Below are 27,961 nucleotides of genomic sequence, written 5' to 3'. Positions count from 1 at the left end.
GGCGAGTGGGAAGGGGCAGAGCACGGCGGGCGAGTGGGAAGGGGCAGAGCACGGCGGGCGAGTGGGAAGGGGCAGAGCACGGCGGGCGAGTGGGAAGGGGCAGAGCACGGCGGACGAGTGGCAAGGGGCAGAGCACGGCGGGCGGACGAGTGGCAAGGGGCAGAGCACGGCGGGCGGACGAGTGGCAAGGGGCAGAGCACGGCGGGCGGACGAGTGGCAAGGGGCAGAGCACGGCGGGCGGACGAGTGGCAAGGGGCAGAGCACGGCGGGCGGACGAGTGGCAAGGGGCAGAGCACGGCGGGCGGACGAGTGGCAAGGGGCAGAGCACGGCGGGCGGACGAGTGGCAAGGGGCAGAGCACGGCGGGCGGACGAGTGGCAAGGGGCAGAGCACGGCGGGCGGACGAGTGGCAAGGGGCAGAGCGCGGCGGGCGAGTGGAAAGGGGCAGAGCACGGCGAGCGGGCGAGTGCGAAAGGGCAGAGCACAGCAGGCGGGCGAGTGGGAAGGGCAGAGCACAGCGAGTGGGAAGGGGCAGAGCACGGCGGGCGAGTGGGAAGGGGCAAAGCACGGCGGGCGAGTGGGAAGGGGCAAAGCACGGCGGGCGAGTGGGAAGGGGCAGAGCACGGCGGGCGAGTGGAAAGGGGCAGAGCACGGCGGGCGGGCGAGTGGGAAGGGGCAGAGCACGGCGGGCGGTGGGAGTGGCAAGGGGCAGAGCACGGCGGGCGGTGGGAGTGGCAAGGGGCAGAGCACGGCGGGCGGGCGAGTGGCAAGGGGCAGAGCACGGCGGGCGAGTGGCAAGGGGCAAGGGGCAGAGCACGGCGGGCGGACGAGTGGGAAGGGCCAGAGCACAGTGAGTGGGAAGGGGCAGAGCATGGCGGGCAGGCGAGTAGGAAGGGGCAGAGCACGGCGGGCGAGTGAGAAGGGGCAGAGCACGGCGAGCGGGCGAGTGGGAAGGTGCAGAGCACGGCGGGCGGGCGAGTGGGAAGGGGCAGAGCACGGCGGGCGAGTGGGAAGGTGCAGAGCACGGCGGGCGAGTGGGAAGGGCCAGAGCACGGCGGGCGAGTGGGAAGGGCCAGAGCACGGCGGGCGAGTGGGAAGGGCCAGAGCACGGTGGGCGAGTGGGAAGGGCCAGAGCACGGCGGGCGAGTGGGAAGGGCCAGAGCACGGCGGACGGGCAAGTGGGAAGGGGCAGAAAAAGTACGGCGAGCGGGAAGGGACAGAAAGTATGTCAGCCATGCTTGGGATAGGGAAATTACAGGGAGCAGAGCCGGGGGGCAGTAGGGAGAGAGGGAAGGGACAGAGCACAGCGGGGGTCTTTGAGACTCACTTTCTCTGACGTTCTCTTCACTCTGTCCTACGTACATGTTAATTAATTCAGGTCCCTTTACGCTACAAAGAAAGAATATGGATTATACAAATACACAAGTCCAGGTGCTGTGCTAACAAGAAAGCATTGCAGGGATCACACCCCCAGGAGATCACTGATTACCACAGAGATCAGGCCATTACTAATTAACACTGAAGCAGCTGGAGAGGAGCCAGGAGGGTCGCGCAAAGGCTTGGCACTGGATGATCCCCACCACAGACCCGCGGAGCACTCCCTACCTGAGGAACGTCATCGCACATTCTGTAGCAACTGCTTTGGCCAGCAAGGTTTTTCCAGTTCCTGGAGGCCCATAAAGCAAAATCCCCGACCTACAGATCCCAAGGGACAGCATCTCTGGGTGCTCTAGGGGAAATTGAACTGTGTCCAAGAGCTGACGCTTTGCATCTTCTAATCCACCCACATCAGCCCAGCGAACACAGGGAACCTGGGAAAACAAATGGGACAAGGTTACACAGAATCCCTGCAGACAACATAGTGACCGAATACAGCCACATACAAGAGAGAAATACCGCCACACTATAATCAGATAACATATTACCAACATATAGTGATCAAATACCGCCACACCGTGACTAGACAACAGATTACCACTACATAGCGACTGAATACATCCATATACAAGAGAGTAATACTACCACACCATAATTAGACCCCGTAGTAACCAAATATTACCACATACAAGGGAGAAATAACACAACACTATGATCAGACTACATAATGACCAAATAATACCACACACAAGAGACAAATACCACGACACCGTGACCAGACCACATATTACTACCACACAGGGACGTATAATACTACAATACTTATCATGAATAAAAACCACACAAATATTATCATCAGCGCCATTTTACACAAGAGCTCTGTATATAGAGTATAGTGTGTGTGTGTGTGTGTGTGTGTGTGTGTGTAAGTGTACACACTGTCTTACCAGTGACCTCTCTAGCTGAAGTTACTCGTCTTCGCTTCTCCTCTTCATCCATCGCTGACCGCCATCACATCTTCCTGCCATGACTCGACTCTGCAGAAAATAACACTCAGTTGCCTCTAGCTGATCACTCCCAGAGCACTTTTTCACCAATTTCTACACTAAATCAGACTTTTGTTCCCGAATGGAAGACCGTATCCTCAAAATTAAATATTTTATCAGTAATAATGTCCCCTAATTTGCCCCTACAGCAATTATGCCCCAGTTGCCACCATAAACCAATAATTTCTGTCCCTCATTCTGGCCCCATATAGTAATTATGTCCCTCATCCTGACCCACTTTATTTAATAATGTCTGGGGAAACAAGTGGAATTAGAAGGGGTTGTTAATTGATTCCAGCACAAAATATCCCCTACACACTGCTCCTCTCCAAAATATCCCCACAAAGTGCCCTTTTCCATAATGTACCCCCAAAACGTGCCCTTTCAATATCTCCCCCACACTACAATTCTGCACAACACCCCCCGATCCTCATTATACTATGTTTTTCACAATCCCCTTCCTAATTGACTCATAATGACCTACATTACCCCATAATTTCCCCCATTGGTCCATTATGTCCTAATTAGCTTCATAATTTCCTCCATTGCTCCATAATGTCCCAATTAATTTGCTCCATAATACTACCATTGCCCCCAAATGTCCCTCATTGACCCACAATGTGCCAATTTGCCTCATAATGTCCCCATTACCCCATAATGCTTCTTATTCCCCCACAATGTCTCAATTTACTCTATAATGTCCCCCACTGCCCTATAATGTTCCAATTTGCTTCCTAAGGACCTCCATTTCCCCAAAATGTTACAATTTGCTCCATAATGTCCCTCATTGCCCCACAATATCCCAATTTAGTCTATAATGTCCCCATTTCACCAGAATGTCCCAATACGCTTCATAATGTCTCTCATTGCCCCATAATGTCCCCCACTCACTCATAATGTCCCTCATTGCCCCATAAAAGTCCCCCACTGCCCTTGTAATGCAACAAATCTCCTCCCCATCACAGCCCCCTCATCTAAAATTATTGTACATGTCCTTTTTGGCTCTCTTGGAGCGCTTACCTGAGCCTGCATGTCCTCCTCGTCTCTGCAGCTGCGGCCCCAGTGATGACGTCATTTCGGTGCAGTGCTCTCCTCTGCTTCAGTCCTACTGCCGCACTGTTCAAATGTATGCACGCCTGAAAGACTCACATACATTTGAATAGTGGCGTGGCCTCCAGGTCCTTGACACCGCATATGTGCAGGCCTGGACTCTTGCAGTGTAGCGCTTGGACCTTAGGGGAGTCACATGACTGTGATGTCACCAAAGTTCGTTTTGTAACTGCGGAACTTGTACTATCGCTGAAGTGTATGATTGAAAGGCTGGGGGGCCCTCAGAGTGTGGGGGCCCTGGATCAGCTGCCATGTCTGCCCTCCAATAACTGCCGGCCCTGAGAAACAGATGGTCCTGCGGCCCTGTACATTCCCAGTGACCGACGGTGAGCCACATGTGAGGAGCAGGCGAGCGACGGGTTGGGGACCCCTGTTTACCGGTAAAAAAGGTCATTTTGTTGGTGCCTGCCCTTCTGTACGTAACTAAAAAAATTGTCTGAAAAACCTCTGATCCCAGGATGTGTGGAGGATTACAGCCAGGGAGTGTATCTCCTCCACATGTGTGTCTCCGGGTGTCCTACCTGCAGAGGTTGTTATAGGTGCAAAGATTGAGAATATTTCTGTTCTTTTGCATAGTGTGGCAGGGCCAATATGGTGGACGTTCAATTTACCCAGACTCATGGTCACAAAGTATTCTGGTGAAACCCATCTCCATAACAACTGCCATCATCTTCACTGAATACAGAAGACATGGCAAGTGCTACAGAAGAGATTGTACTACAAATGGGAGGAGAGAGGAGCCAGAGGCCGAGAGAGGAGCCAGAGGCCGAGAGAGGAGCCAGAGACAGAAAGAGGAGGCCAAGAGAGGAGCCAGAGGCCAGAGAGAGGAGCCAGAGGGAGGAGCCAGAGGGGAGGAGAAGGGCCAGAGGGGAGGAGAAGGGCCAGAGAAACTGGAGGCAGAATCAGGGGAGCCAGAGGGAGAGGCAGAGAGAGGAGCCAGAGGCCAGAGAGAGGAGCCAGAGGGGAGGAGAAGGGCCAGAGAAACTGGAGGCAGAATCAGGGGAGCCAGAGGGAGAGGCAGAGAGAGGAGCCAGAGGCCAGAGAGAGGAGCCAGAGGGGAGGAGAAGGGCCAGAGGGGAGGAGAAGGGCCAGAGAAACTGGAGGCAGAATCAGGGGAGCCAGAGGGAGAGGCAGAGAGAGGAGCCAGAGGCCAGAGAGAGGAGCCAGAGGGGAGGAGAAGGGCCAGAGAAACTGGAGGCAGAATCAGGGGAGCCAGAGGGAGAGGCAGAGAGAGGAGCCAGAGGGAAATGGAGGAGGCAGAGGAAAGAGCCAGAGGGATGAGCCAGAGTGAGGACCAGGGGCACAGAGAGGAGCTGGAGGGTGGAGCCAGAGGGAGAATCCAGGGGCCGGGGGATAGAGCTAGGGGCAGAGGGAGACTCAGAGAGGAGGCAGAGGCAGAGAGAGGAGGCAGAGGCAGAGAGAGGAGGCAGAGGCAGAGAGAGGAGGCAGAGGCAGAGAGAGGAGGCAGAGGCAGAGAGAGGAGGCAGAGGCAGAGAGAGGAGGCAGAGGCAGAGAGAGGAGGCAGAGGGAAGAGTCAGAGAGAGGAGAGAGTGAGGAGCCAGAGGGATAGGGAAGAGCAAGAGGAAAGAGGATCTAAAGGCAGGAGGAGTTAGAGGGAGGGGCTAGAGGCAGAAGGGACTAGAGGCAGGAGGGGCTAAAGGCAAAAGGAGGGGCTAGGTGCATAGTTCCTCCCCCTCCATCATCAGTAACATCTCCTATCTCAGTAATGGGAAAGTCGTCACTGAATGCAGATTTTGTGTGTAAATTGATAATTTTGACAATGTCTGATCCATTTTGGCAGAGAAAGAAGCAGATTTGTCTGATAAGATTATTACAGAGTTACTTATTTTTATGTGAACTATTCATTTATGAAATAAAATTTAAAGACGGTTACAATGTAAGTTAAAAAACAAACAAGATTGGGAAATTTACCAAAATCGCGAAGCCCAATCTGCTGCGTGAATTTCCCCAGGTGACCTGCTGCCAACAACAAAAGTGTATTGGAGGCAAAGAACACAGCGCCCTGCAGACAGCGAGCCCAAATATCAGAGGCAAAGAAAACGCTAATGGCCAAACATGGCCTTGGGCTTCAGAAGCTACAAGTTTAGACTCCTCCGATTCAGGAAAACCTTCCTGTCAGCCTCGAAGGACGCCCCCAGGAGCAGATCCTGCAGGAGGAACTCACCTTTGGGGCCCCAATGGCTTTAGAATGAGCCTCCTGCAGCTCAGCCAGAGCACAATCCAAATCCTGAGAGGTGACGGGGAAACCAGCAGCCAAGAGACCGTCCTCATCCTCCTCCGACAAAGCGCTGCAGAGACATACAGAGTAAGGACAGAGTCAACAGAGAAAGGGAGGAACCAGGAAAACTAGCAGCAAAGAGGCCGACATCATCCTTCTCCGACAGATTGCTGCAAAGACATACAGAGAGAGGACAGAGTCAGCAGAGAAAGGGAGGAATCAGGAAAACCAGCAGCCAAGAGGCAGTCCTCATCCTCCTCTGACAGAGCGCTGTAGAGACATACAGAAAAGATGAAGGGAAGATAAGAGGAAGGGTACAGTCAGAGAAAGGACGGAGAGGGGGAACCAGCAGCCAAGAGGCCGTCCTCATCCTCCTCCGACAGAGAGCTGCAGAGACATACAGAGTAAGGACAGAGTCAACAGAGAAAGGGAGGAACCAGGAAAACTAGCAGCAAAGAGGCCGACATCATCCTTCTCCGACAGAGTGCTGCAAAGACATACAGAGAGAGGACAAAGTCAGCAGAGAAAGGGAGGAATCAGGAAAACCAGCAGCCAAGAGGCCATCCTCATCCTGCTCCCACAGAGAGCTGCAGAGACATACAGAGAGAGGACAGTCTCTGCAGAGAAAGGGAGATACCAGGAAAACCAGCAGCCAAGAGGCAGTCCTCATCCTCCTCCGACAGAACGCTGTAGAGACATACAGAGAAGATGAAGGGAAGAGAAGAGGAAGGGCACAATCAGAGAAAGGAAGGAGAGGGGGGAACTAGCAGCCAAGAGGCCGTCCTCATCCTCCTCCGACAGAGCGCTATAGAGATAAAACAGAGTGAGGGCACACCAGAGAAAGGGTAGAAGACTGAAATGGAAGTGGTTGGAGTTTGAGAAATGTAGAAGGGAGAAGAGGGAGCAGGAGGGGCCTTAGGAAACGTATAGGGAAGATGGGAAGGAGGAAGCAGAAGACCTAGTATAGAAGATGTCTGATGGGACAATAACAGCAGTAAAAACAACAGAAATCCACAAGAGATACGAGAAATGACTAACCAGGAACTGCGAATTCTGGTGCAAGAGATGCGGCCAGCTCTGGACAGCAAAGCACAGAGATCCCCAACCACAAAGCCCTGTGGAGGACAGAAGGACGGTTACAGTGACTGCTTTCCATGAGGCCACAGCAGATGCAGCAGTGCTGACAACCACCAGGATCCCATGGCTAGCCAGGATCATCTTCTGGCCTGTGGGTAACACTATTGTATAAACTGGGGCATAAACTAGAAAAGTAAAATAAGACTCAGCTCTTCTACATCAATGCATGTCTCTATTGCCACCAGTCTTGGCTTCTGCTGTGGGGACACCATCTTCACATCTCTAGAATCACCCCAAAACTCACCGCAGTCCTGTTGGCTAGGTGAATGAGATCCACATCTCTACTGAAAGGGAGTGGAGCGGTCAGCACTGTGAGAAGAGACAGACGCTGCTCTTCCGTGGGGGTGTTCATGGAAACCTCATGAAGAAAGCAAGACTGAAGGTCCAGAGGGACATCTTGTACCTGAGAGGTAGTGGCCACAACCAGAAAAGGAAGCTCCCTGTAAAGACAGAGCTTGGATGATGACGCACTCCATAAAAGAGGGTGATTATAAACCTCGACTCATGATAGCCAGAAGACATACCGCTTTGTGTGACTTGTCTGAAGCAGAAGGCTGCACAGAGCAGAGATGACTCGTGTGTCTTCTCCAGATCCATCTCTGTCTTTTCCCAGCAGATCCAGGTGACAGAGCAGCAGGACACAGGCTCCACAGTCTTGGGCATGAGAGAAGACGGATCGCAGACATGCAATGCTGCTGACGCTGCTGTCCCGGCATATTCTTGCGCATTCAACCTGAAAAACACATGGAAAGTCTCATGGACAGGATCTGAGGATGTTCTAGAAAACAAAATCCACAAGACATGGGCACCCACCTGAAAGAGGTGTAAATTCAGTCGACTGCAGGTGGCACGCATCACCGTCATTTTACCACTGCCTTTAGGACCTGTGAGTAGTACACAACCTCCATCTCCAAGAATGTCACTTCTGTGAGGGATGAAGGACCCTGTGAGGGTTGTCAGGAGCAGAGCACAGTATCACAGTGGATGAGAACTTACGTATTCTGCAAATGAGGCAGGAGAATCCGACATACTTCATCCACGGAGTGCGAGAGGCCTGCCGGGAACATACTGCTCCAGAACACGTGACCGTCACGGGATGGAAAGGAGGGGACAAAACTACAGACACTGCCCACCTGTCATTGGACAAAGAGGTCAGTGTGAGGAGACCACCTGTCATCAGCCAGCTGCCTCACATTATAAACCTGTGTCATACATATAGTGCCGTGAAAAAAATAGAATTGGAATTACTGGTTGTAGCGCCGGTGTTCCTGTTAGGACGCAGACTTACTCACTGCCTTGGCCTGGTTGCATACTCCCCTGCACTTCCATGACCGTCCATGTGGGCTCCTGCTCTCTCCTCTCCCCGGGACCTGTGCACGCCACACAGGTTCCCCGGGAATGTGCTTGGGGCACGCGTACTGGCCCTTCTCTTAAAACGGCCAAAGCGCAATTTCACAGAAGTGCCTTTGTTTATGGCACTATGTATTTAAGGCAACCTTCCATTAGTCTGCTAGCTAGTTGTCAGGTCCTGTACTTCTGTCCCATCACCCATACCTGTGTCCATCTTCCCATACCTATCTGTTCCCACCATGCCCACTGTACCTGTTCATATCGGCCTGCTTGTCTGCCTCAACCATCCAGCTTATACCTGCCTGCACCCGAGTCCGTACCCGAGCCCGCCTCCTGTCCTGGGAAGGGGGGGGGGGGGGATGTCAGCTGCCACAGTTCCGTTCACTTCCCTGGGAGTGGTACCTGTCATTCTGCCTCATGGTCGGGTACTTAGCTACGCCCCTCCCTCTAAAAGGATAAGCCCAGGTCCCCTACTCCCGCTCGCCTCCTCATCACCACTGACGGGGAGCGTTAGTTTGTGCAAGCCATGAACGCCGCTGACTCCCACACCCCTTCACTGCCAGCGATGTACTGGGAAATGTGGTAGATTCTGTGAACCCGTCAACACCCATATAAAGAAGCTGGTACTGCTGTTTCATTGGCATCAGTCTAGCCTGTAGATCCGGCACTGACAGAATCCTTGTTTGTCTGCTCCACAACGTTTTGATGGTGATTCCAAGCAATGCCGAGGGTTCATTAATCCGTTTTCTTGAACTGTGGCCACATCCTCACTCCTGCAGTTACGTCAAGGTGTGCAGACTGTCTGCCAATATGCAGTTTTGCACCCACTCTTCAGAACTACATTGGAATAATCAGGCGCTGGTGGCCGACTTTTGGGAAAGTTTATCTGGGAGATAAAAGGATGAACTGGCTGGCCGCGATATTCCAGCTATGTTGCATGACCGCCGGATTTCCTTGGCTACCTGGGTCGACCTCAGGTTCCAGGAGCGATCCATGGATGTGAAACATTATAGGGGTCTTACACATCTGGCTCCATCCCATCAGAGGCCTCTGGTGCCCCAGCTACCAGTTTCCGCTCCTGCTTCCGAAACCATGGAGGTCGACCACGTCAAGATGTCTGAACATAGAGACCCCCCGTTGACACATGGGACTGTGTTTCTACTGCGGAGGTGTGGAACACTTCACCCATGCATATTCAGTGAGGCCAGGACTCCTCTGCCTAGGGTCAGTTGGAGAGGTGATCTTTGACAAGAACAAATCTTCGTTAACCCTTCCCGTGTCTGTTGTGCAAAAAGGTATTCGGTTCTCTAAGATGGCCCATCTTGATCCAGATCTGTGGGTACTTTATCCAACAAACTGTGGTTGGTCTTTACCAGATCCCGTCCAACACCTTCGAAGTCCATTGACATTGTTTGCCGTGGAAGGAACACTCTGGATGGAACCTATACGTTTCATTTCCCAACAGGTGGAACTTCAAGTGGAAGCTTTGCATACGGAAACGATGTCCTTCCTGGTGCTTTTGAACTTCTCCTGTCCACTTGTCTTGGGTCTGCCTTGGCTCCATGCACACCAGCCTGCAATAGACTGGGAATCTAGAGAGATGCTTTATTGGTGGCAGAAATGTCAAAAAAAGATATCTGGTTCCTGAAGCCCCAGTGTTGACTATCCTGAAGACCGTTTCCATCTTCCTTTCAGGGTCCAGGAAGAAGCCCCTCAAGCAGCAGTCATGAAGTCTATGCTGAAATTACTCATTGTCCTGGCCGGACTGCGTCCTCCCTGCCGCCCTGCAGCTGTCCATGTGAGCTCCTGCTCTCCTCCCTCGGGGGCCGTGCACTCCACACAAGCGCCCCAGGAACGTGCTTAGGGCACGCACGCACACTGGCCCTCCTCTTAAAGGGCCAGCGCACCATTTCACGGAATGTATTTAAGGCAATATTCCATCAGGTCCAGTGTTTCTGTCCTGTCACCTGTATCTATGTTCGTCTTTCCATCCCTATCCTTCCCAGTCGTGTCCTCCATACCTGTCCGTACCCACGTGCTTGTCTGCCTCAGGCATCCCGCCTGTACCCTAGTCCACACCTGAGTCAGTCAGTCCATCTCTTGTCCTGGGGATCAGCAACCAAAGTCCCGGTCACTGCTCTGGGATAGGTACCTCACACTGGGTGTTTAGTTATGCCCCTCTCACTAAAGGGTAAGCTTGGGTCCCTCCTGTAGTCCAGTGGGTCCACTCCTGCTCGCCGCCTCATCACCATCGTTACACCAGTAATTGGGCTTCTTAGGACCCTCCCCGACAGCACCATAGGGGGTTGCCTCTCTATCCTAATAGGGACAGGAAACACAAAGAAGTTAAATAGCGCCTCCCCACCTCTGTCCTCAGTGTTTTTCTAAAGAACCACACAGTTATGAATGCTTCTAACTCAGGAATAAAAGAATAAAAAGGGCAGAAAACAACCTGTGCTGTCATTGAGGGTTCTTAGAAAAAAAAACAAAAAAACAGAATTAGACTTACCGTTAATTTGGTTTCTAATTCCCTCCACGACAGCACCACAGGAGGAATGCCAAAGAATAATGCTAGGGAAGCACGATTGCCTGGAGGACATTCCTTCCAAAGGCAAAACCTTTATTAGACATCTATAGTGATCAGAGAAGGTAAAGACCAAGGGCCAGGTGGCAGCTTTATAGATCGGCTCGATAGAGGCATCAGCCCTTTAGTCCCAGGAGACGGACATGGCTTTTGTGGAATGATCTTAACGATCTTTCAGACCTTCAGGAGGAGACAGATTCTGCCTTTTATATGATGCCTTTTTAAGTTTCTTAAAAGTTCTTTCTGAAAACATCTTCGGTTTATTTGGTCCTCAGTACTGAACACAGATTTTGACCATTTCTCCAGCACTCTGTTACAGCTAATAGAGGATAGTTCTCCAGACGTCCATAGAATGAAATTGCTCCTCTCTCCTGTCTGATGGATTTTGACAAAAGGAAGGCAGGACTATTTTCTGAGACATCTGGAACTCTGTTGCCACTTTGGGCAAGAATGATGGGTTTCGGTGCAGCACCAACCTATCTTCTTGGAGCCTCAGAAATGGTTTCCTAATACAGAGGGCCTGGAGCTCACGGAGTCACCTAGCCATTGTTATGGCTACTAAGACAGATGCCTTCGAGGATAATCTATCAATATGAACTTGGGACACTAGTTCAATGGGAAGCATAGTCAGACCTTTGAGTGCAATATTAAGCTTCCAAGATGGGCTTACATTGCACTTCCTTGGGTGCATCCAAGAGGCTGCCATCATAAATCTTATTATCCATCAATGATCTGCCAAATTCTGGTCAAAAAAAGGTGCTTAAGGCTGATACCTGGACTTTAGGTTTTAATTATCTTTTAAAAAGATGAATATCTAAGTTATATCCAGGCGAAACAGATCCAGGGGTATAGACTGTACCATAAAAATATAGGCTTTATATATTTTACCATACATGGCATTTGTAATCTGCTTCCTGCTCTTCTGAAGGGTATGTATGAAATAGAGAGGCCTCTAGCTTCCAGAATTGAGGCTTTAAAAGCCAAGCTGCCAGACATAGATTCTGGTGGGCTGGATAATAGATTGGACCTTGATGCAGAATGTCATGGATAGGGAGAAAAGATAAGAAGATCCTCCAACTTCAAGCTATTTAATGTCACAAACCAAGTGTCTTTACCTGTTGTCGGTGGGAGTGGAGTCAGCATCCCTGCCAGTCCAGGAGAGATGGAGGCACCTGATCCCTTCTTTACAGGGGAGGAGTGGTAGGAGATATTAGAATCGCCAATCACAGTGTCCCCATCTGCCAATAACCGGCTGATTCAATGTTACATTATTCATCAGGCATTCCTCACTCGTCTGTTTAATATGGGCCGCTTACGCACGTGGAGTGCCCACATTGTCACCTTTCAGGGGCCAATGTTACACACATGATATGGAGCTGCCCTACTATTTAGGCGTTTTAGCAAGAGGTGACTTCCCTACTATCATCTGTTGTGTCAATTCCTATTCCGTGCAAACCTTTATTGTGTCTGTTTGGGGTGGTGGAGTCGTCGTCGTGTCCACTACATGAAATTATTCCTTAGGGAAACCTTGTTTATGGCCAGGAAGTTGATAGCTTTAAGGTGGATGGGTGGTTCGGACCCGATGATGCGGCCCTGGGTCAAACTGGTCAACGCAATTATACCCTATGAACAAGTAGTATATTACAATAGGGGGCGTCCAGAAAAATTCGATAAAATTTGGGGCCTATGGAACTCCCAAAGTCTCCCATATCTGGAGGACCTGCAGTGATGTAATGAGGAGGCGGGGCACTGTGCTGTTCTGTGCTGTTCTGGCCCACCCCTCATCATTACATCACTGCAGGTCCTGCTGTTACGGGAGACTGTTTCTAGTGCAGAGGCAGGAGCAAAGTGAAAGTAATGTGAGCACTCAGTACAGAGACTGCGGGCTGTGCTGTGATTATTTGCCATGCTCTGGCCCCGGACACTGCAGTGATCTGCACTTCCTCCGGGCCAGACATGACTGCAGCGGCACCCTGCTCTTGCCTCCTTCACAGCAGACACACAGTCTCCCCGGCCTCTGCAGGAAGCTGGCGGCTGGAGCTCCCACGTGTGTCCACTGTTTACATTAAACAAGTATTGATTTGCCGCTACTCACACCCGCTTCTAGTCACTGACTGAAGAGAGCGGAGAGCAGGGAGCAGCTAATGAATATTCCTTTACTTGTGAGGCGGGCACACGTGGTTTCTGCAGCCGCCGGCTTCCTGCAGCAGCGACCCTCCCTGCCTCCTGTGATCCCACTACATAGTGCTGACTCCCCACAGCTCCCTACCCCGCAGGCATTCAGACCATAAGACACACCCCACACTTTCATCCCAAATTTGGAGGGAAAAAAAGTGCGTCTTATGGTCCGAAAAATACGGTACTTTGACATTATGTACAGTTAGGTCCAGAAATATTTGGACAGTGACACAATTTTCGCGAGTTGGGCTCTGCATGCCACCACATTGGATTAGAAATGAAACCTCTACAACAGAATTCAAGTGCAGATTGTAACGTTTAATTTGAAGGTTTGAACAAAAAACGAAGGGAATTTTATAACTTACCGTAAATTCCTTTTCTTCTAGCTCTTATTGGGAGACCCAGACGATTGGGGTATAGCTACTGCCCTCTGGAGGCCACACAAAGCACTACATTAAAAGTGCAAGGCCCCTCGCCCTCTGGCTATACCCCCCCCGTGGTATCACGGGTTCTCCAGTTTTAGTGCCAAAGCAAGAAGGAGGAAGCCAATAACTGGTTTAAACAAATTAACTCCGAATAACATCGGAGAACTGAAAAACCGTTCAACATGAACAACATGTGTACCCGCAAACAACAAAAAAACATCCCGAAGGACAACAGGGCGGGTGCTGGGTCTCCCAATAAGAGCTAGAAGAAAAGGAATTTACGGTAAGTAACAAAATTCCCTTCTTCTTCAGCGCTCTATTGGGAGACCCAGACGATTGGGACGTCCAAAAGCTGTCCCTGGGTGGGTAAAGAAATACCTCATGTTAGAGCTGCAAAACAGCCCTCCCCTACGGGGGTGTCACTGCCGCCTGCAGGACTCTTCTACCTAAGCTGGCATCCGCCGAAGCATAGGTATGCACCTGATAATGCTTGGTGAAAGTGTGCAGACTGGACCAGGTAGCTGCCTGGCACACCTGTTGAGCCGAAGCCTGGTGACGTAATGCCCAGGACGCACCCACGGCTCTGGTTGAGTGGGCTTTTAGCCCTGAAGGAACCGGAAGCCCCGCAGAACGGTAGGCCTCTAGAATTGGTTCTTTGATCCATCGAGCCAGGGTGGCTTTAGAAGCCTGCAACCCCTTGCGCGGACCAGCGACAAGGACAAAAAGTGCATCGGCACGGCGCATGGGCGCCGTGCGGGAAATGTAGATTCTGAGTGCTCTCACCAGATCTAGCAAACGTAAGTCCTTTTCATACCGGTGAACCGGATGAGGACAAAACGAAGGCAAGGATATATCCTGATTAAGATGAAAAGAGGATACGACTTTAGGGAGAAACTCCGGAATAGGGCGCAGCACTACCTTGTCCTGGTGGAACACCAGGAAGGGAGCCTTGGATGACAGAGCTGCCAGCTCAGACACTCGCCGAAGCGATGTGATCGCAACAAGAAACGCCACTTTCTGTGACAGCCGAGAAAAGGAAACTTCCTTCAGAGGCTCGAAGGGCGGCCTCTGGAGAGCAACTAGTACCCTGTTCAGATCCCATGGATCTAACGGCCGCTTGTACGGGGGCACAATATGACAGACCCCCTGCAGGAACGTGCGCACCTTAGAAAGACGTGCTAGACGCTTCTGAAAAAACACGGATAGTGCCGAAACTTGCCCTTTAAGGGAGCTGAGCGACAAGCCCTTTTCTAACCCCGATTGCAGGAAGGAAAGAAACTTGGGCAATGCAAATGGCCAGGGAGACACTCCCTGAGCAGAGCACCAGGATAAGAAAATCTTCCACGTTCTGTGGTAGATCTTAGCCGAATTCGACTTTCTAGCTTGTCTCATTGTGGCAACGACTCCTTGAGATAATCCTGCAGATGCTAGGATCCAGGACTCAATGGCCACACAGTCAGGTTCAGGGCCGCAGAATTCTGATGGAAAAACGGCCCTTGGGACAGTAAGTCTGGTCGGTCTGGCAGTGACCACGGTCGACCGATCGTGAGATGCCACAGATCCGGATACCACGACCTCCTCGGCCAGTCTGGAGCGACGAGTATGATGCGGCTGCACTCGGATCTGATCTTGCGTAGCACTCTGGGCAAGAGCGCCAGAGGCGGAAACACGTATGGGAGCTGAAACTGCGACCAATCTTGAACCAAGGCGTCTGCCGCCAGAGCTCTTTGATCGCGCGACCTCGCCATGAATGCCGGGACCTTGTTGTTGTGCCGGGATGCCATTAGGTCGACGTCCGGCACTCCCCAGCGGCGACAGATTTCCTGAAACACGTCCGGGTGAAGGGACCATTCCCCTGCGTCCATGCCCTGGCGACTGAGGAAGTCTGCTTCCCAGTTTTCTACGCCTGGGATGTGAACCGCGGATATGGTGGATGCTCTGTCCTCCACCCACATTAGAATGCGCCGGACTTCTTGGAAGGCTTGCCGACTGCGCGTTCCTCCTTGGTGGTTGATGTATGCCACCGCTGTGGAGTTGTCCGATTGGATTCGGATCTGCTTTCCTTCCAGCCACTGTTGGAAGGCCAGTAGAGCAAGATACACTGCTCTGATCTCCAGAACATTGATCTGAAGGGTGGACTCCTGCGGAGTCCACGTCCCCTGAGCCCTGTGGTGGAGAAATACTGCTCCCCACCCTGACAGACTCGCATCTGTCGTGACTACTGCCCAGGATGGGGGCAGGAAGGATCTTCCCTGAGACAATGAGGTGGGAAGGAGCCACCATTGTAGGGAGTCCTTGGCCGTCTGGGAAAGCGAGACTTTCCTGTCCAGGGACGTTGACTTCCCGTCCCATTGGCGGAGAATGTCCCATTGAAGTGGGCGCAGATGAAACTGCGCAAAGGGAACTGCTTCCATGGCTGCCACCATCTTCCCTAGGAAATGCATGAGGCGCCGCAAGGGATGCAACTGGCCCTGCAGAAGAGATTGCACCCCTGTCTGTAGTGACCGCTGCTTGTTCAGCGGAAGCTTCACTATCGCTGCTAGAGTATGAAACTCCATGCCAAGATACGTTAGTGATTGAGTCGGTGATAGGATCGACTTTGGAAAGTTGATGATCCATCCGAAAGACTGTAGGGTCTCCAGCGTAGCATTCAGGCTGTGCTGACATGCCTCTTGAGAGGGAGCTTTGACCAATAAATCGTCTAGGTAAGGGATCACCGAGTGTCCCTGAGAGTGCAAGACTGCTACCACCGCCGCCATGACCTTGGTGAAGACCCGTGGGGCTGTTGCCAGACCAAATGGCAGAGCTACGAACTGAAAATGGTCGTCTCCTATCACAAAACGTAGAAAACGTTGATGTTCTGTAGCAATTGGCACGTGGAGATAAGCATCTTTGATGTCTATTGAGGCAAGGAAGTCTCCTCTGGACATTGAGGCAATGACAGAACGCAGGGTTTCCATCCGGAACTTCCTGGCGTGCACATGTTTGTTGAGCCGTTTTAGGTCCAGAACAGGACGGAACGAGCCGTCCTTTTTTGGAACCACAAAGAGATTGGAGTAAAACCCTTGCCCTTGTTCCTGAGGAGGGACTGGGATCACCACTCCTTCCGCTCTTAGGGAGCCCACCGCCTGCAGCAGAGCATCTGCTCGGTCTGGATGTGGGGAGGTTCTGAAGAACCGAGCTGGAGGACGAGAATTGAACTCGATTCTGTACCCGCGAGACAAAATGTCCGTCACCCACCGGTCTTTGACCTGTGACATCCAAATGCCGGAAAAGCGGGAGAGCCTGCCCCCGACCGGCGATGCGGAGGGAGGGGGCTGGAAGTCATGAGGTAGCCGCTTTGGAAGCGGTACCTCCATTTGCTTTCTTGGGGCGCGTGTGAGCCCGCCACGAATCTGAGTTTCTTTGCGTCCTCTGAGTCCCTTTGGACGAGGTAAATGGTGTCTTGCCCGAACCTCGAAAGGACTGAAACCTCTGCTGCCACTTTTTCTGCTGAGGTTTGGTTGTTCTGGGTTGTGGTAAAGAGGAGTCTTTACCCTTAGACTGCTTAATGATATCAGCCAATGGCTCGCCAAACAGTCTATCTCTAGATAAAGGCAAACTGGTTAAACATTTTTTGGAACCAGCATCTGCTTTCCAGTCCTTTAACCACAAGGCTCTGCGCAAAACTACCGAATTGGCGGACGCCATTGAGGTGCGACTGGTAGATTCTAGGACCGCATTGATAGCGTAAGACGCAAACGCCGACATCTGCGTGGTAAGGTGCGCCACTTGCGGCACTGTTGGATGTATGATAGCATCCACTTTTGCTAAGCCAGCTGAAATAGCCTGGAGTGCCCATACGGCTGCGAATGCCGGAGCAAACGACGCGCCGATAGCTTCATAGACAGATTTTAACCAAAGGTCCATCTGTCTGTCAATGGCATCTTTAAGTGAAGCGCCATCCTCCACTGCAACTATGGACCTAGCTGCGAGTTTGGAAACCGGGGGGTCTACCTTTGGACACTGTGTCCAGCGCTTGACCACCTCAGGGGGGAAAGGGAAACGCGTATCTTTAGATCGTTTAGAGAAACGCCTTTCTGGGTGAGCGTCGTGCTTCTGGATTGATTCTCTGAAGTCAGCGTGATCCAACAAAGCACTCAATTTACGCTTGGGATAAAGGAAACGAAACTTCTCCTGCTCCGCAGCCGCCTCTTCTGCTGAAGGGGCTGGGGGAGAAATATCCAACAGCCTATTGATGGCTGAGATAAGGTCGTTTACCATGGCATCCCCATCAGGGGTATCCAGGTTGAGAGGGGTTCCAGGAATGGATTCCTGATCACTCTCATCAGACACATCACAGGGAGACTGATTGCGCTGAGACCCTGAGCAGTGTGATGACGTCGAGGGTCTTTCCCAGCGAGCTCGCTTAGGGTGGCTGGGGCTATCATCTGAGTCATAATCCTCGGCCTGTGAAGCCGGGGACTCCCCTGTGGGCTGGATTAATTCCAAGTGAGGGGGACCTGAGGACAGAGGCCTCGCCGTGCCCAAAGACTGAGCCCCATGCATAGAATGCAAGGTTTCAAGGATTTTTGCCATAGAGACAGACATATTATCAGCAAAAACTGCAAAGTCTGTCCCTGTCACCGGGGCAGGACTTACAGGCGTCTCAGCCTGGGTCACTCTCCCTCCTGACTCCGGCTGGCGAAGCAGCACCGGGTCGGAGCATTGCACACAATGGGGGTCATCGGAGCCTGCTGGTAGATTAGCCCGACATGCAGCACACGCAGTATACACAGCCCTAGCCTTGGCAGGCTTGCGTTTTGAGGATGGCATGTTGTTGCTTCCACAGAGTGATCTGGGAGATGCAGCCAGAAGCGACCTCACAGTGCAAGAAATACAATATCTCTATATCCTACACAGTACACCGATACACCGTGAGGCACTAGAGGGACCAGCACAGAAAAATCGCTTACCGCCCGCTTAAAAAGCGGGTGTGTGGTCGCCAGATAGCCCCTAGTCCAGGTCTCCCAGAGCCTTGCGTCCTTCCTCCAGCCAGACTGCAAGTAATGGCTGCCGGCGTCCTGAGAGAGAAGGGGGGCGGGCCCTGGGCGTTCCTGGCTAAGAGCGGGAAGCCTGCTTCTCTCTGTGCCTAGTGTGAGGGCTGGAGCATGTAAATCAGGCTCCAGCCCTCGTCGCTGCTAGCGAACAGCGTCTCTCCCCTACCCTGAATGACAGGGTGGGGGCGGGAACGAATCGGAGCTGCCGGCGTCCTAGGCCCAAAAAGCCGGGGACTCAATTTATAACCGCCGCCGCCGTAAAAGCGCGGACGGCGGATCCCCGGCGCACCACAAGTCACAGCAGCGCCGCCCGGTCCAGAGGGGGTCGGCGCTGCGTTCCCATACACAAACAATCCCCCAGTAATCTGTAGGGACACTAGCTCCAACGTTGCGGTCCCCGGCGCACTACAACACCCAGCCAGCCCGGAGTGTGTCTGTGCCTGCCGGGGACACAGAGTACCTGTATGATGCAGGGCCTGTCCCTGATCGTACTCCTGCTCCGTCTCCATCAGGTTCTAATGGGTCTGTGGATGGAGCCCGGCGTCAGAGCTGAGAGGCCGGCAGGATCCCACTTCCACAGAGCCCTACCAGGGGATGTGGAAGGAAAACAGCATGTCAGGCTCCAGCCCTGTACCAGCAATAGGTACCTCAACCTTACAACACCATCCAGGGGTGAGAAGGGAGCATGCTGGGGACACTATATGTGTCCTCTTTTCTTCCATCCGAAATAGTCAGCAGCTACTGCTGACTAAAATCTGTGGAGCTATGCATGGAATGTCTGACCTCCTTCGCACACAAAGCTAAAACTGGAGAACCCGTGATACCACGGGGGGGGTATAGCCAGAGGGGGAGGGGCCTTGCACTTTTAATGTAGTGCTTTGTGTGGCCTCCAGAGGGCAGTAGCTATACCCCAATCGTCTGGGTCTCCCAATAGAGCGCTGAAGAAATATCTGATAGAAATTGTAGGAATTGTACACATTTCTTTACAAACACTCCACATTTTAGGAGGTCAAAAGTAATTGGACAAATAAACCAAACCCAAACAAAATATTTTTATTTTCAATATTTTGTTGCGAATCCTTTGGAGGCAATCACTGCCTTAAGTCTGGAACCCATTGACATCACCAAACGCTGGGTTTCCTCCTTCTTAATGCTTTGCCAGGCCTTTACTGCCGCAGCCTTCAGGTCTTGCTTGTTTGTGGGTCTTTCCGTCTTAAGTCTGGATTTGAGCAAGTGAAATGCATGCTCAATTGGGTTGAGATCTGGTGATTGACTTGGCCATTGCAGAATGTTCCACTTTTTTGCACTCATGAACTCCTGGGTAGCTTTGGCTGTATGCTTGGGGTCATTGGCCATCTGTACTATGAAGCGCCGTCTGATCAACTTTGCGACATTTGGCTGAATCTGGGCTGAAAGTATATCCCGGTACACTTCAGAATTCATCCGGCTACTCTTGTCTGCTGTTATGTCATCAATAAACACAAGTGACCCAGTGCCATTGAAAGCCATGCATGCCCATGCCATCACGTTGCCTCCACCATGTTTTACAGAGGATGTGGTGTGCCTTGGATCATGTGCCGTTCCCTTTCTTCTCCAAACTTTTTTCTTCCCATCATTCTGGTACAGGTTGATCTTTGTCTCATCTGTCCATAGAATACTTTTCCAGAACTGAGCTGGCTTCATGAGGTGTTTTTCAGCAAATTTAACTCTGGCCTGTCTATTTTTGGAATTGATGAATGGTTTGCATCTAGATGTGAACCCTTTGTCTTTACTTTCATGGAGTCTTCTCTTTACTGTTGACTTAGAGACAGATACACCTACTTCACTGAGAGTGTTCTGGACTTCAGTTGATGTTGTGAGCGGGTTCTTCTTCACCAAAGAAAGTATGCGGCGATCATCCACCACTGTTGTCATCCGTGGACGCCCAGGCCTTTTTGAGTTCCCAAGCTCACCAGTCAATTCCTTTTTTCTCAGAATGTACCCGACTGTTGATTTTGCTACTCCAAGCATGTCTGCTATCTCTCTGATGGATTTTTTCTTTTTTTTCAGCCTCAGGATGTTCTGCTTCACCTCAACTGAGAGTTCCTTACACCGCATGTTGTCTGGTCACAGCAACAGCTTCCAAATGCAAAACCACACACCTGTAGTCAACCCCAGACCTTTTAACTACGTCATTGATTACAGGTTAACGAGGGAGACGCCTTCAGAGTTAATTGCAGCCCTTAGAGTCCCTTGTCCAATTACTTTTGGTCCCTTGAAAAAGAGGAGGCTATGCATTACAGAGCTATGATTCCTAAACCCTTTCTCCGATTTGGATGTGAAAACTCTCATATTGCAGCTGGGAGTGTGCACTTTCAGCCTATATTATATATATAATTGTATTTCTGAACATGTTTTTGTAAACAGCTAAAATAACAAAACTTGTGTCACTGTCCAAATATTTCTGGACCTAACTGTAGCTATTATAGTTATCCTATGTTTTATTTTGTTTTTTAGGCCATACTGTTAGACTTGTCTATATGCTGAGTATAAATCCGTTGAATGTATAAATGTCTGGATGTATAGACAGTATTGTTATTCTGTTTCAGGTATAGCTGGCGCCATGGAAGCCACATAACAGCTCATTACTATGTTTAAGGTTGATATACAAGTCCGACACATGGAGGCCACAACACTGCTGACAATGTCACCTGTACCGTGTTTGATTTGATTATATTAATAAAAAGTCAAGATAAAAAAAAAAACAAGTGTCTTTGATAGTAAAGGAATCGGGGGAAACAAACACATTGGCCTATACTTAAGAGTTCAGACTGGCCTATGTGTCTACCTTTGCCGAATCGTCGTTTGGATCCAGGGACAAGTATAGTTCTGATGATCTGCAAACAGGTCTATTTCTGGATAGCCCCATTACCTGGTTACCATTTGGAACATTTCGGTATTTAGACTACATTCGTCTTGATGTATATCAGTCCTGGTTAGACTTCCTTGAATGCTGGTGGAGCCTCGAAGGTGGAGAGCCGATAAGGACTGGTGGTGATGCTATGCCCAAAAAAAAAAGATTCTCACGGAGACTGCTCACAGATTCCCGAATTTTGTGCTCCCCTGATGCCGCAGGTGAGCCACTGTGGTCATGTTGTCTGAAAACACCATGACGTGGGTCCCCTAAAGTAAAGATCTTGCTGATTTGAGGGCTTCCTCTACAGCCCTTAACTTTCTGAAGTTTGATGAATGACTGCCAATCTCTTGTGGCCATATTTCCTGGAAGGCGACCTAGGAGACCGCAGCTCCCCAATCCCTCTTGCTGGCATCAGTCATCACTGATGTTGGGGGATGTTGAATCCAAGGTGTTCCTTTTGGCAGATTCCCTGGATAGACGAATGCTCTTAGACTATATGTACACACTGTAGAGAATTTCTGCACCTCAAAACTACACCTTGTGGCAGAAAAAACGCACCTCTGGCCGAAAAACACAAAAAAACACGCATGCGTTTTTGTCGCGTTTTCGGTGAGGTTTTGCCTGTGTTTTTTTAAGATTGTCAATGGCAAAACGCAGAAAAGAAGTGACATGCTGCTTCTTTTTTCTGCAACCAAAACAGCAGGCAAAATCTGAAATCTCAGATTGCTGGGGGAAGGACTGCATGCAGTTTAGAGCCACAAACTACACCCAAAAAAAACACACAAAGCACACAGGCCTTACATGGTGTCACGAACCACCGGGGGGGGGTCACTCAGAAATCCCCCGCGCTGGCTACCAGTACGTCACAATCGGGGGGTAACAAGTGGGGGTCGCCCCTCCTTTATACCTCCCGACCGACAGACAGAGCACGTGACGCGCTCTCTAGCGCCCCTCTTATAGTCAGGCCAATTATGGAATTGCCCGACAATAAGCAAGGAGGCCGCTATACTACTTATGCCGATTATTGAAGGGTCCCCGGTGAGAGTAGGGTATATATTCCCCGACCTCCGCGGGCGGAATATATAAAACCTCCCCGAATCTCACTGGCCTCCCCACAATAATCCTTGGCACAACTCACTGCCACCAACCGCTTCACGGTAACTATTAGCCGAACACACCGACGTGGGGATTCAAGATCGAGATAACAGAACAGCCCAAGATTAATTATATAATTTAATCAGTCTAAAGCACACTAGAAACTACAATATATACAATAGGGGATCTACAGAATATACATATGTCAGAGTACAGTTACAATCAAAGCATGGGTTACAAACAGGCATACACAGTTCCAGCAGTTACCTTGTGCGTCTGGCCACAGGGGGGCGCCGTGGACCAGGTTTCTAGGATCCTTCCCACAGATGTTTCCTACACGTGACCCCCAGCGAAAGAACCCTGGAAAATGGCCGAAGTAGGGTTATCAACCTGGGCAAATCCAGGTCCCCTCCTACCTTAGTGACCTCACAGGGAAGCACTGCCACTCCCCCTGCATGGAGTCAGAGTAATATCCCAGAAGGGGCTATTACCTGCAACTCCGGACTGGGAGGTCCGATCGGGATGGTTCTGGTGCCATCAGATCCGCCCGGGTCCCCTCTGCATTTTGAGTCCAAGCACGACTCATTTACCGGACTCCTACTAGCAGTGCTCTATATCTCGCCGCCCCAGGGTGCCATATAGACGTCGAGGATATGCACAGATTCGGCTCGAAGTCCCGATTTTAACGATGTAGGGGGTGTATGGCTGAGACGCACGGTAATATCATAACTGGGTATGATATTACGGAGCCAGCAGTATGCTCTCCTGTGGTGATTAGCTTCCTTTTGGTTTTGCCAGGTCACTGTCCACTTTCTTTGATGAGCGGACACAGCTCCCAGGGGCTCTTCCTCTCTCTCTTTGTTTTAGAGGCCTGAGAGAACACTAATCTCCATATCAGAGGAGATGGCTGTTGGAGGTGTAAGTGGAACACAGACCAGTTCCTTTGACACCTATCTGCTAAACAAACCGTTTATCCCTGTGGTAAATTTTCTGATTGAAGGAGTTGTGTGAAGGAAAGGGGGGGTGACACCAGGAGAGGGCTTCCTGACATAACTTGAATATCATGATTTATCGTCATATCTCCGGATTTACCTCACACCTCCCCCCTTTTGAGGGCGCTAGGGGGCAGCACACTCCGGTGTTCCCCCGTGCGCCCGTCCGCGACCTCTCCTTGTCGGGACAGCCCGTCTGCGTTACCGTGGTCACGGCCCCTTTTGTGTCGAATGGTGAAGTTGTATTGCTGGAGCGCCAGGCTCCATCGCAACAACCTGCCATTCGTCCCGGAGACAGTGTGTAACCAGCTGAGGGGATTGTGGTCCGTCTCCACGATGAAGTGGCGCCCGTATAGATAGGGTTGCAGACGCTGCAGGGCCCACACTATGGCCAGGCACTCCTTTTCCATCGTGGAATAGGCCACTTCCCTTGGTAACAGCTTCCTGCTCAGGTACAAGACTGGGTGCTCTTGGCTCGCAGAGTCCACCTGGCTGAGCACCGCACCGAGGCCGAAGTCACTGGCGTCGGTCTGTACTACAAACGGCCGCGTGAAGTCGGCTGCCTGTAGCACGGGCGGGCTGGACAGGGCGTCCTTTAGGGCCCGGAAGGCTGTCTCGCAGTCCATTGTCCAATCGACTGCAGAGGGCAGCTTCTTCTTGGTGAGGTCCGTCAAGGGCTTTGCCAGGCTACTATAGCATGGAACAAACCTCCTATAGTACCAAGCGGTCCCCAAGAAGGACATCACCTGCTTCTTGGTCCTGGGGTGGGCCAGGACGCGATGGCCTCCACTTTCTCAGGCTCGGGCTTCAGTGTTCTCCCGCCTACCCGGTGACCGAGGTACTGGACCTCGCTCATGGCCAGCTGACACTTTCCCGGCTTGATGGTCAAACCTGCCTGGTGGATCCGCCTGAGCACCTGTGCTAGATGCTCTAGGTGGTCCTCCCAGGTGGGACTGAAGACGGCAATGTCATCCAGGTACGCGGCCGCGTACCCTTCAAGTCCCTTGAGCAGGGTGTTGACCATCCGCTGGAAAGTGGCAGGGGCATTCCTCATCCCGAATGGCATCACCGTGGACTCGTACAGTCCAAATGGGGTAATAAAGGCAGAGCGTTCCCTGGCCTTGCGAGTCAGGGGGATCTGCCAATATCCCCGGCTCAGATCCATGATGGTCAGGTACTGAGCGCCGGCCAACTGATCGAGCAGGTCATCGATGCGTGGCATTGGGTACGCATCGGCGACCGTGACAGCATTGAGCCCCCTGTAGTCCACGCAGAACCGAGTGGTTCGGTCCTTCTTAGGGACGAGGACTACAGGCGAGGCCCAAGCGCTGTTGGATGCCTGGATCACCCCCAGCTTCAGCATCTCGTCAATCTCCTGGCGCATGTGTTGCTGCACCTCCAGGGAGACCCGATATGCTGAACGCCGGATCGGGGGATGATCCCCAGTGTCCACGTGATGGACAGCCAAGTCAGTCCTTCCGGGCTGGTTGGTAAACAACCCCCGGAAGGGGTGTAGGGTGGCCCACAGCTGCGACCGTTGGTCCTCCAAGAGCTGGTGGCCAACCTCCACATCCTCAATGGATCCGCCTGCCCTAACCTGGGCTAGCATATCCAAGAGGGTTTCCGCTTCTCCCTCCTCGGGCAGGTTGCACACCGGGAGTGCACATGCCTCCCGCTCATGATGTGCCTTCATCATGTTCACATGGAAGGGCTTCCGCCTTCCACGGGCAGGGTCCAGGGTGACCAGGTACGTTACAGGGTTGAGCTGCTGGTACACGAGGTATGGGCCTTCCCAGGCTGCCTGAAGCTTGTCCTGTGGTACGGGGACCAGTACCCACACCTTTTGACCCACTTGGTAGGTCCTCTCACAAGCGTTCTGGTCGTACCAACGCTTCTGATCGGCCTGGGCTTGAGCCATATTGTCGTGTACCAGTTGCGTCACGGCCTGCATTTTGTCCCGGAAGCGCATGACATACTCGATAACCGACACTCCAGGGGTGGCCAAATCCCCTTCCCAAGCCTCTTTCACCAGAGCCAGGGGGCCCCGCACACGTCGCCCGTACAGGAGCTCAAACGGTGAGAATCCTGTTGAGGCCTGTGGAACCTCCCGGTAAGCAAATAACAGGTGTGGGAGATACCGCTCCCAGTCACGCCCATGGGAGTCGACCAACATCTTAAGCATCTGCTTTAAGGTGCCATTAAACCGCTCGCACAGGCCATTAGTCTGTGGATGGTACGGGCTGGCCACCAGATGTCGCACCTGGACTTGCTTACAGAGGGCCTCCATCAGCTGGGACATGAATTGGGTCCCCCGGTCAGTGAGCATTTCCTGGGGAAAACCCACTCGGGAGAAAATCTCCAGCAATGCGGTGGCCACCTTGTCAGCCCGAATGGACGACAAGGCCACTGCTTCTGGGTACCGGGTGGCATAGTCCACTACCGTCAGTATGAAGCGTTTCCCGGAGCTGCTGGGGATGGCCAGCGGGCCGACCAGATCCACAGCCACCCTCCTGAAAGGCTCATCGATGATGGGCAGAGATACCAGTGGGGCTTTGGGGTGTGGCCCCGCCTTCCCCACTCTCTGACAGGTTTCACACGAACGGCAGTAGGCAGCCACATTTTTGGCCAGTAGAAATGCTGGTTTAACCTGGCCTTGGTCTTAGCGATCCCTAGGTGTCCGGCCATCGGAATCTCATGTGCGATCCGCAACAACTCCGTCCAGAACGGATAGGGTACCACTAACTGTCGGTCCCTGGGCCACGCCTCCGGTGAACCCTGCTGGACCGTGACCCGGTACAGCCGTCCTTGGTCCCAGACCACTCGCTCCGGGTCCGAGTCCGAGGGAGGCTGTGCCGCCTGCACCTTTAGAGCTTTCAGGCTGTCGTCAGCTTCTAACGCTGCCTGAAACCCCTGACTAGATGTGGCCAGAATCGACGAGACTGTCACATCTTCGGTCAGTACCCCGGGACCTGTGTCCTGGCCTCCACCTGACTCGGCTGCCACTTGGTCAGAAGGGGAAGAGCTATCGGACCTCCGGGAGGCCCCTTGGCTTCCAGCACTCCCACTGCGGGTGACAGCGGCCACAGCCGCTGCGACCGTGGGTCGTGCCTGCTCCTCCTCCGTTCCTGACCCAGTCGCCGGTTCAGGCAGACCTACCTGGCTGCCTGACACCCCGGTTGTGGGGGAACCATGTACCGAGATCTTACCTGGGAGCACTTCCGCTCCTGGACCGGCCCCAATCTCACCTGCCTGTTCCCCTCCTGCAGCAACAGAACCCCGCTGTGAAATCTCTGGGGACCCCACATTTGCTGTGGTAGCCCCCACCCCACACACTGGTCCTCCCCCTGCAGCACCCTGCTCTCTGCTTATCCCTGCAGAGGGCAACAGATCCCAGCTCACTGGCTGATCACTTGTAGAGGCATTGTCACACCTTTCTCTGACCCCCTCCCCCGTCACAGCTGCAGCTGAGTGTGTGTCTATGGTGTCTATGCAAGCAGAAATATCAGAGTTCACTCCCCCCTCTCTCACATCATTCATAGATAACACATTCACATTGTCCGGAGGCACGTCAGTACTGGCTGAAGGTTCAGCCCTTGGGGGGGGGCCCAAACTGGGAGGTTATCTGCCCCAAATCTGTCCCAAGTAGCACGTTTGCGGGGATCCGATCAGTTACCCCCACCTCTCTCACCCCTCGCCCTGCGCCCCAGTCCACATAAATGCCAGCAACAGGCAGCGCCGGGTCAATGCCTCCAATCCCGGAGACAGCGAGGGTTTTTCCAGGTATCAAGTCTTGGGGGGACACCATCTCAGGCTGCACCAGAGTCACCTCCGAGGCGCTGTCTCGCAGTCCTATGGTCACAGATCGGCCGACGGTGACAGGTTGGAAGCTGTCCAGGGACCTACCACCACCCCCACCCACACAATACACCTTGGGCGGCCCTTGGGACGGGGACGGAGCCGGGGCCTTGGGACGCTGAGGGCACATGGCCTTGAAGTGTCCAGGTAGGTTGCACTGGTGGCACCGTCTTGGCTCTGCCACGGGCCTGGAGAGGGGAGTTGAGGGGGACACCCCCTGCAGTCTAGGGGCAGGTGGGGCAGTCGCAGAATTCATCTTACCCCCTCTCCAGGTGCTGCTGGTGGCTGCTCTCCTGGCCTCAGGAGCCCGATTGTTGGTGTAGTCATCGGCCAGGGCAGCTGTAGCCGTGGACCCCTTTGGCTTCTGGTCTCGGATGAACTGGCGGAGATCCTCAGGCCAGTTCCACAAGAGTTGCTCCGTGATGAACAAGTCTAGGATCTCTGGTCCGGTGGTAAGCTGCAGGCCTTGGGTCCAGTGGTCGGCAGCTCGGGCAAGTGCCCGCCGGTGGTCAGCCCAGGAGTCCTTTGGTCCCTTCTGCAGGGTCCGGAACTTCTTGCGGTAGGACTCCGGAGTGAGGTTGTACTGTTGGATCAGGGCCCGCTTGATGGTGTCGTAGCCCTGATCTGCCTCAGTAGGCA

At 52.5% G+C, this 27,961-nt stretch overlaps 1 protein-coding gene across 1 annotated transcript in view; it reads right to left on the bottom strand.

Annotated features, from left to right (window-relative positions):
* Positions 1 to 27,961, bottom strand: part of PEX6 (peroxisomal biogenesis factor 6) — a 101,468-nt gene that overhangs the window by 59,166 nt on the left and 14,341 nt on the right. The window contains exons 5-12 of the mRNA XM_075338916.1: positions 7,905 to 8,041; positions 7,722 to 7,833; positions 7,433 to 7,641; positions 7,153 to 7,348; positions 6,810 to 6,886; positions 5,718 to 5,841; positions 1,605 to 1,810; positions 1,327 to 1,388 (exon numbers count right to left, since the gene is read on the bottom strand). Coding sequence (XP_075195031.1) covers positions 1,327 to 1,388; positions 1,605 to 1,810; positions 5,718 to 5,841; positions 6,810 to 6,886; positions 7,153 to 7,348; positions 7,433 to 7,641; positions 7,722 to 7,833; positions 7,905 to 8,041 — 1,123 coding nt within the window. The remainder of the gene's footprint in view (positions 1 to 1,326; positions 1,389 to 1,604; positions 1,811 to 5,717; positions 5,842 to 6,809; positions 6,887 to 7,152; positions 7,349 to 7,432; positions 7,642 to 7,721; positions 7,834 to 7,904; positions 8,042 to 27,961) is intronic.

The sequence above is a fragment of the Anomaloglossus baeobatrachus genome, chromosome 3, assembly GCF_048569485.1.
Source record: "Anomaloglossus baeobatrachus isolate aAnoBae1 chromosome 3, aAnoBae1.hap1, whole genome shotgun sequence".
NCBI classification, from domain to species: Eukaryota; Metazoa; Chordata; class Amphibia; order Anura; family Aromobatidae; genus Anomaloglossus; species Anomaloglossus baeobatrachus.
Note: the sequence above shows the minus strand (reverse complement) of the source record. Positions and strands in the feature narration are given on the sequence as shown.